Source organism: Buceros rhinoceros, unplaced genomic scaffold (assembly GCF_000710305.1).
Source record: "Buceros rhinoceros silvestris isolate BGI_N320 unplaced genomic scaffold, ASM71030v1 scaffold4214, whole genome shotgun sequence".
In the NCBI taxonomy this organism is placed as follows: Eukaryota; Metazoa; Chordata; class Aves; order Bucerotiformes; family Bucerotidae; genus Buceros; species Buceros rhinoceros.
The window spans coordinates 24948-34447 of NW_010406323.1; the positions used below are offsets into that span (position 1 = coordinate 24948).

Below are 9500 nucleotides of genomic sequence, written 5' to 3' on the forward strand. Positions count from 1 at the left end.
TTATGATGAATGAGAACAAAGAAGTTGGACTGTGACTGTCTAAAGCAAAGTGGTGTTATGCTGAGGTTTTGCATGGGAAGAGAAGTTCACAATAAAAAGAGTGAGTTGCACTTGGAGTGCACTGAAGTTTCACTTTATAGCAGAATCAGGTGGCTGTGTGTAAATATCCTTGAGTTGGTATATGTTTATTTTTGAAAAAGCACTTGCGTAGAGTCATTTAACTAGAAAAACTGTACATTTGTATAAATGTAAGAGAGGTCGTACGTTTCCTGTTACACCACGTTGTCTGTGTTCTGCTGTGTTCTCTACTCACCCCTGTGAACGGCTTAGCCAGTTTGCAAAAAGGTTGTGAGGTTGGAGGAGGTGGTTGTAGTTCACAGCTCTAAGAGACAGGCAGCTCAGCTGGCCACTTCCCATTGTCTTGTTGAATCTGAAAGGGACTTAATCTTCAGCTCTGACTGGCTGGTACTAACGTTCTCTTCTCTCTTAACTGTCAAAGCCACGGTGTAAGGCTTGGAATGAGTTAACCAAAATACTGGTGGTAACTAAACATAAGGCCAGTAAAACCTCCAACAGTATTTCTCATCTTCCCAACCAGTCACTCAGGTAAGAACTTTAATTTGGACAGGCCTCATCTGCTTAAGGGAGTCACTGCGTAGGATGGCGTGAGAATGCAGAAGCTGTTTCCAGACTGTACTTTGTTGGGGGTTAACCCCCGTATTCATACCCCGCTATGAATACTTAAACGGTAGTAATAGCCAGACAAGGATTTCAGCGTGTCAGTTCTTTTTACTGTCATTTGTACTGTTGAGGAAGTGTTTGTTAATATCACCTCTGCTTTTAGCCAGACATGGAAAAATTTGCATCTCATCTTTCTGTTGACCACAGAATTTGTCACAGCTATTAATTATATAAGCTCTCTTCGAAACAGGCCCAGGAGAAGCTCGGCCTACATTTGAGTAACCATTAGCATGGGTGAAAATTACCACACTAAGCCTTGCTCCAGTAGTGCAGAATGTTCCCCGTTGGTTTTCCCTCCTTTGTTCTCAAATCATTAGAGGTCTTTAAAAAAAAAAAAAGAAGTTTTCTTGTAAGAGATCTGTACAGCAACAGGGCAATGTTTCCAATAGTATACAAGGATTCCTAAGGAACCAATTGTCCCCGTTTGTTTTCCCTCCTTTGTTCTCAAATCATTAGAGGTCTTTAAAAAAAAAAAAAAAAGAAGTTTTCTTGTAAGAGATCTGTACAGCAACAGGGCAATGTTTCCAATAGTATACAAGGATTCCTAAGGAACCAATATTATGCAGTAGATGTTTATATTAAACCCATCCAAAAACTAAATACTGCATAGCATTTACAGCTTGAATAAATATTTTTGGTTTAAAGTTGTGTGTCTTTCCCTCCTGTTTTCCAAGTCCACTAAGCCGCTTTGCAGCTATTGTATAGAAAAGTTGTGTTGATTGATGGGTTGGGTGTTTTTTTTTATGAGTTCAGTACTAAACACTAATTTCCAATAGCAGCAGTTGTCAGAGCGGGGGAAAAAATTCTCTTTGCTACATGGTGGCATTTTATGCTTAACAGTACTCTGATAGCTGATGGGTGATATTTTTAAATAGATTTGCCACTTGGGACACAGTGTAGCCCCTTCATGGGACAACCAGTAACCACTGTAGCCTGTCTCCTTCAGTTCAGGTGATCTGGCAATGCTTACAACATGAATTACTTTCAGAGGAAGAAGTGGTGTCACACAGCAAGTAAATTTTAGAAGAGGGGGTGTCAGAGCATGAGCGAAGGTGCATTTTCTTAGTATGCAGCCTTTAAACGGCACTGTTCATTTGCTGCCTCTGCAAGTACATTCCTTCCCGTAAAAAACAGATACCGCTCCATCCCAAAGTACTTATTCCCCCTTCTTCACGCAGGAAAACATAGGGACGGTCAGCAGGCGAAGACGACATCCTGTTGAAATCAATGCCAGAGTAAGAAAGCAGTTGTCCTAAACACCAGCGAAGAAACTTAGAAGCGGTTGGTGTTTATCCCTTGTGAAAAGGGCAAGGTAGGAGTAGGCTTTATACTGGTGCAGTACCCAGTTTCTGCCCTGCTGAAGAAACTGCCTGAACTTCTCACTGCAGTCTTGAACAAGAGCCCGGAAAGTATTTTCCTGGCTCCGCATACCTGCAATGGGAACGTGCTTCCCTGTGTTCCCGAAGCCGTAGCTGTGCGCTCCATCACAGCAGCAGTAACGGTAATTGTACCCTTTTGGTCCTGCATCTGCCTCTGCTTTAAAGCATACTGACCAAACCGTACAGCACAGGGGCTTAAAGGGACCGACAAGGAGCAGGAGCACTGGAACACTGTAGTACTTGCCTGTGTAAGTTACCACATCCTCGCTCCTCGTCACCCGGAGCAGGCTGAGAGTGCTGCAGCAGGGCTCCGTCTCTGCACCTGTCCTGGCTTTGAGGTGCGCACCAGGAGAAAACCACTCTTTGGGTAGTTACTTTTTCCATGAAAATCCCTTGGTAGTTGGGAAAGTTAAGCAATAAAACTCTAAGAAACTATCTGCTCGTAGTAGCAGCATTATGTAGTGACCAAGAGAATTCATTTTCAGAAACAACGTGTCAGTCACAGAGGAGCCGCAGTTAACAAACATTCTTTATTGTCAGGTCTCAAGCCATTATCATAATTGGACATTTTCTACTTGTCACGTATAAAAACTTGCGCAGAGTCAAAAGTAATAAAAGCCAAGTTGTTTGTATCAATAATCAATGACGTTTTAAAAAAAATTTAGACTGGCAGTTACAGAATTCATCCACTTACTGATAAATAAGATGTAACAGGCGCCACTCACGGTTCCGATCAGAGCGTGTTCAAGGCTTTGTTCCCAGCGCTACGTGGGCCTACAGCTTCTCGATCAGTATTGCAGAAGCTCCTCCTCCTCCATTGCAAATTCCGGCAAGACCGTATTGTCCTTGTTTCAGTGCATGGGCCATGTGAACAACAATTCTTGCTCCAGACATGCTAAATAAAAAAGAATGGAAATTCTTAATTTGGCCCATACAGGGTGGTTGGCAAAACGGAGCAGGGATTCACTGGAGGGGAAAAAAACAACAAAAACCACCAAACCAACCCTTCCCTCTACATTTAGTTGCAGTACAGGTTTTTTTTTTCCTCTAGCTACAGTACTTAAACAGAAGGAGTCTTAGACACACACAAAGAAAAACTCCTGTCTTCTGGAAAAGGAAACCACCTCTTAAGTTGCACTGAAGTATCTCTACATATTCAAAGCTCTTTCAAAGAAGGTAACGCATCAACCACAAAACCCAAATCTATAGCAACAATTAATTTCAAACAGATTCTTATTTGCTTACAGCTTGATATACTTTGATCCACCTGTTGTGCAAAATCAGACATTTAAATTCAGTTATTAGACTATCAAAATTAACTTTTAAGACGAAAAAAATCATTCCCTTGCCAGAAGCTGGTATTGCAAAGGAGATGCCAGCGTGGCCTGTGGCATTATGCCTTGATGAGAGCTTTTTTATGACCCATGAAGCACTCCCCCTTGTTCCCGACGTACTTCAGGTGTTAGTTCACACCTGTATTTACACAGAGGTTTTGAAGTGGGTTCTTCCTCATAGACCTGGACCACGCACACGATCACCCTTAGGGCGGGTGAAGTCGTAAGTTACAGCTGCTGGGGAACAGCAGGTGATCTGACTCTTTGAAGCAAGAGACCCCCCCAGCATCCCCACGCTCCGCCCGTCTGCTGCATTAAGTGCTTGGAGACCCCGGGATTCACCACCAAAACTGCTCTGACAAGACCTGGGATTTCACCTTGCTCACGTAAGAGCCATGGGAGTCCCTGCACCACACCCTGCACTGTCTTCCTAAGTTCACCGGTGAACTGTATTGGCTTAACTACTTGGTTAATTATTATTGTTTATTCTGTGGTGTTAATGGTGGTTCATAACTCTTCCAGCCACAGTAACGAGCAAGCTCTTCATAGAAGTAGGTGTAACTACCCGTACAGAGAGAAGAGATCACGCTCTTCTCAAGGTACCCTGAAATTTAACACCTGCATTAAGTCACTACGTACTTGATAGGAAATTTCTATTACCCCTCCTACTTGCTTTAAATTTGAGAATAAAGGTAGTAGCAGTGCCCCTGTGCAGGACAAAAGCCCGTGCTTGCTCTACTCACCCGATGGGATGGCCGAGAGAGACAGCACCTCCGTTAATGTTTACTTTCTGCAGATCAATACCCAGCATTTTAATATTGGCCAGCACCACAACGCTGAAGGCTTCATTGATTTCCCACATGGCGATATCTTCTTTTTTCAGGCCTGTCGCGCTTAGAATCTAGACATAATAATAAAAATAATTACAGCTATTAAAAAATTAGGAAGCTAGTCATAGAAAAAAAAAACGGTCTGTTTTGAGGTGGGTGACTCAGGCTGCCCATAGTCTGATTCAAGGTTGTGTTTTGGAACTTCTTTGCCAGATGGGAAAAAGCAGAACTGAGGTACCAAAGCTCAAACTTGAGTTTTCACAAAAGAAGAAACAGGGCAGTGCCCTGTGCCAAAGGCACGTGTTCACCCCGCTTACGCTGCCACGGTCAGTACGTGGAACCTGGTGCAGCACTGCCTCGCGCCGTACGCTTGTCCTCACTCCTTTTGAACTCGTCTGTACCTGAACAACCCTATTTGTTTTGCCTCTTCGCCGTGCCACCTGCAAAGCTTCGCAAGTGTCAACGGGGTCGGAGTTGGTGAAAGAAGCAATATAAAGCAGGATTCTCTTTCAGCATAGGGGTGAGAAATTTGTTACGCTGAAAATCCGCATTCTAGCCTTGATCCTCTGAATAACATGGTTTTTCTATTTATGACATAATTGTAATTTCAATCCTAACTACAGGAAGATCCACTGAAGTATGAACCAACGTTGGTTTTCAAAAATAACCACTCGGTGTTATTCCTACCTTGGGAACTGCGTGTGCAGGTGCAATTGGGAAGTCGATGGGATCCACAGCAGCATCTGCAAAAGCTGTAAAAACCACAGGAGCTGTTTACAGACCTTTTGTTTTTACCATACGTGGGTTTTATTCGTGCAAGCAGCAAACCCAGCCAAGACAGAATGAGTATAATGGTCTGTGAAATGGATCCAGCTGAAGTTTAGTGCCTTAGGTGAACCACATCGTAACGTTTTCATATTGTTAACATTATCCCCTATAGAAAACTGTTTGTGACCAAAGCCTGCTGGCACAACACCTGACGCTCCAAGCACCGCATGGAGAAGATCTGGCCCTGACACCTTAGGGCTCGGCTTTTCTGTCCCCTGAACGTCAGATAACCAGCCAAACAGGACTCCCAGTCTGACAGCGTACTACGGGAGCGCGTTCCAGGACTGTGCTCAAAGACAAGAAAAGAAAATCCTTACCGACTATCCGTGCCAGTGGTTTGACTTTCAGTCTCTTGGCTGCCTCCGTAGTCATCAGCACCAAAGCAGCTGCGCCATCGTTCAGAGTACTGGCATTGGCAGCTGTGACTGTTCCTAGAGAAGGTACAGTGGGGAAAGTGTGACACAGCTCACGTATATCCCGTCAGTGACTTTTTTTCTACCTTAGGCCCTTGGTCATAAGGTCTCAGCAATACGGTGATGCTGTTGCGCTAGCTGAAACCAACTGGTTTGATTAAACAAGCACCTTCCCATGTATCCGTATCTTCACCCAAGCAGTGGTGTAGCTCACATCATCCACGTCAGCCGCAGTTCTGGCATTCACACACAGTTCCAGCTCGGAAAGGGCAGCTTTGGTTTGGCCAGAAAGATGTATCACTTACAGATTCAGGAGGTAACGGGCGCCGATGTACAGGCACTCCAGCTCCCGCTGGAACAGGAGCTTCTGCTCAGGAGAGCGTGGCAGCAGCTAAACCGACACCCATCTGGTTCGGTCTTTTTAAAGCAAACGACCACAGAGGTGCTCACTGGTTTACGGTTCTTGGACCATCTTTGAGTCCAAGCCAGTGCACGCTGCTGCGAAGCATCGTTCTTTGTTTACCTTAGCAGACATCTAACAGTTAATGGACCACCCACCGCCGGGCATCCGGCTCCTGTGAACAGTGCTCTTCACTACAACAAAGTACCCTCGCGCTTCGTAGAAAATTAATCAATCAGCTTAAATTAACAGTATTTACCATTTTCTTTTTGGAAAACAGCTTTCAGCTTTGGAACTTTACTGAAATCAACACGTTTGTATTCTTCATCTTCTTTCACTTCTGTATCTGGCTTTCCTGAAATTCAGATTTGGTTTAGTACTTTGTAGAACAGCCCGTTCTTAAGACATTTTAACACTGTACTTTGAATGCTGATTTAAACAAGTTACTTCAGTAAAAAAAATGTAAACACATGTAAAATGCATGTCAAAAAATGTGCTTACAAAATCTGAAAAAAAATTATTCCTTAATCCAATTTATTCACCTACAGTTGTAATGCCTGGGGACAGAATGACAGGGACAATTAACCTATCTATCTTTAATGTAATTAAAGGGAAATTAAACCTCAGATGTCCTCAGACCGTACGAGCTAAATTCAATAGCTAGTCTTCCTCTTGCATAGGAAAGGAAGAAGACATGGTACGTAACATTAAAGAAAAATTTTAAAATAAAACCAGATCACAGGTCACTGACTGCTGTTCACCAGAAATTCTGTGGCACAGAAAATTCTTGGCTAGTCTCAGATTAGCGTTCCTGAGATCTGCCTGGTCAACACCACAGTTGGTACTGAACTCAGACAACGTTACTGCTTTTAATGAGAAACACAATTCATCTTACCACATCTTCCCATAGTGTACCTTTTTTGGTAACAGTGACGGGAACTATTTCGTTTTTCAGTATTCCCGAATCCCAGGCTGTTTTGCTCTTGGTGTAAGAGCCTATGGCGTAAGTGTCTTGTTCCTCTCGTGAAATAGTGAACTTCTTCGCAGTGTTCTCAGCACAGTTGCCCTTGGAGGAAACCAGACACGTCAGCTGGTGTTTCTGGACGTGAAACATAACTGAGAAAGCTCAACCAGCACATTTCCAGAACTGAATGTACTAATATTTGGTGTCCACTTCTAATTTACACTGTCATGATCAAACAGTAACTTCTGGAATAAGATCTTCAGATTTAGCAAGTGTTTCCTGGATCCAGATTACTAGAGCCAGGAAGGAACTTTCCTTACAAGGCTTTTTCAGTTAAACTGCATGCAAGAGTAAGTGCTAAAGTGCTTAGGGCTGATGTCTCCAGAGACTGAAGATTGTTGTTCAGCCCCAGAACAGGGTGTTCACATCATCTTATGAGTGTTTTCATTCCGCACAGGGGTCACTCAGCCTTTGGGGTGTGATATGCTAAAAACCGTGCAAACAAAGTCTGTGTATCTTTTGTCTAATAACTAGAATAAGTAGAATGAAACAATCAAATCATTTTATGGATTGTATAATTATGATTGACCTCTATATAATTCATTACCGCCACTGTCTGAATACCTGGTCACAAAATAAATACTTCTAGTCAACCTGAAAGATTTGTTCTTATCAGGTTTTGTTCCACCTCTTATTTCTGTAGGAAACTCAATGAATCAACACAAAACCCTCTAGTGCCGTGTTTGTCCAGTTCTTCAAACAAGCAAGTTCACCTCTACACAGCTGAAGAATTTAAAGTCTCCGCAGCGCCAGCAGCTGAAGTGTATTGCCAAAACCTAGACAAGAGGCAGTTCCTACAGCCATCGGACGGGCCTTCCTGTATATTCCCACACAGACAAGCAACCTACAGCTGCCATAATGAAGACAAAAGGTTCTAAATACTGTCCTGATCAATTAAAATTAGTGCATTATAACCAACTCCTAGAGTTTTTCCCCAAATACAGGAACCAGCAAAACCACTATTTACACTCCACAACCAAATGCATTTTAGCTGAAAATGGGAGTGGATTTCAACCAGGAGCGTGAGCAGAGCACGCCACACTGCAAAAATTCTGTATCACGCATGGAAGCGGCGAGGTCTGTGTCAAACATACAGATCACAAGTTTTCCCATACACCAACTGACCAGTCAGTAACACCCAATGGCTGAGAATTACCACAGACAAAGGTCAGGAATATTCGTCAACAGAAAATAGCCGTTCTCTTTCCAAACTCTTCTTGCCTGATGCTTGTTCTTCACTATCTTCCTATCAGGGCTTTTCCAGACCCATCCTAAGCTCGCAGTAGTTTGCCCAATTTCAGTTACCGTGCTGACAGCCAAGCATACCAGCTGACTCAAACCTTCCCACGGGAGATAGCAGATATGTACATTGGGGGAAGGAGAATAAACACCACGAGAGCCTGCTGACCCGTGCAGAGGAGGTGCCCTCAAAGACATCAAGTCACCCGACTGCTCTCTTCCACAGACAGAGCAACAGCAATCTTACCAGTGGCAGGAACTGGGTTTTTTTTAAATCCTTGCTCTAAGCTATTCCAACTTCAGAGACAGACAAGCGTTAACACACAATTTGCTATTCTGTTCTGGTCTTCTCTCTACCCCCTCCATTACAGTTACTACAGGAAGCCTGGAAACAGAAAACTTTTTCCTCCTCTGTTACTGTTATTCCTCATCACTGTTTTCTAGATGAAGCAGTTTCATCATAATTATAAACAAGCTCTTCAGAGCTGCGGCAGGTCTGTGGTTGATGATTTAGTGCAGTGCTGGAATATTTACCATATGGATATGGTTATAGGCATCTGTCAGGCCATCTTTTACTATCAGGTCTTCCAGCTTTACTCCTCCGTACGGCGTTGATCCTCTGCTCATTGTATAGGGAACATTGGACATGCTCTCCATCCCACCAGCAACCATCACATCCTGCTCAAAGGAAACGAGTTAAAACTATTAATAACACAGTGTGGTCTCTGATTTCCTGGAGGAACAAATATCAGCAAAAGCTTAAGCATAGATGCTTTATATTTCTGAGAAGTCTGAAGGAAAGAGGGGGGGGAAAAATCTTTATGCATTTAAAAAGCAAACAGCAGGAACAACAGCTGAACCTGGTTAAACCACCCTGACAGAACAAACTGTGTGCAGTTTGAGGAAGCTGCCAGAGCCATGTCAGTCTCTTGCAATTCAAAAACTTTCAAGATCAATTATAAGTTTTAGATTTTCTTTTTCTGTAAATGTCTCATTTTTGTTCTTCTTTCTCAGCTCCATATCTCTGTGGAACAGGCAACAGTCAGTATGTAAGAGACCAGTAAGAAAAGACAGAGATTTACCAGTACCTGCAGTTTTACACACTACTGTTTCATCTTACTGTGTAAAGAGAGATGACTTAATATGGTTTTATCATCTGAAAAGGCCAGCAAAAAAAAGATGTTAATAACTAATGATTACTGAACCTGAATTAAGCTGAATCATTTTGGGCATTTATAAATTAGTACATTTAAGCTGAGGCAAACAGAAAACCTACAAACAGAAAAACCATAAGGACTAAGGACATAACTGT

General features: G+C 42.9%; 2 protein-coding genes across 2 annotated transcripts in view; one reads left to right on the forward strand and one right to left on the reverse strand.

Moving 5' to 3' along the window:
* NPAT (nuclear protein, ataxia-telangiectasia locus) overlaps window positions 1–1997 on the forward strand; it is a gene marked incomplete at its 5' end in the record, with an annotated part of 23981 nt that extends 21984 nt beyond the window's left edge. Inside the window, one exon of the mRNA XM_010134023.1 lies at window positions 1920–1997. Within this exon, the coding sequence (XP_010132325.1) occupies window positions 1920–1997 (78 nt within the window). The remainder of the gene's footprint in view (window positions 1–1919) is intronic.
* Window positions 1998–2861: 864 nt separating this feature from the next.
* ACAT1 (acetyl-CoA acetyltransferase 1) overlaps window positions 2862–9500 on the reverse strand; it is a 9737-nt gene continuing 3098 nt past the window's right edge. Inside the window, exons 3-9 of the mRNA XM_010134024.1 lie at window positions 8723–8866; window positions 6841–6991; window positions 6185–6280; window positions 5430–5543; window positions 4972–5036; window positions 4198–4355; window positions 2862–3015 (exon numbers count right to left, since the gene is read on the reverse strand). Coding sequence (XP_010132326.1) covers window positions 2895–3015; window positions 4198–4355; window positions 4972–5036; window positions 5430–5543; window positions 6185–6280; window positions 6841–6991; window positions 8723–8866 — 849 coding nt within the window. The 3' untranslated portion in view covers window positions 2862–2894. The remainder of the gene's footprint in view (window positions 3016–4197; window positions 4356–4971; window positions 5037–5429; window positions 5544–6184; window positions 6281–6840; window positions 6992–8722; window positions 8867–9500) is intronic.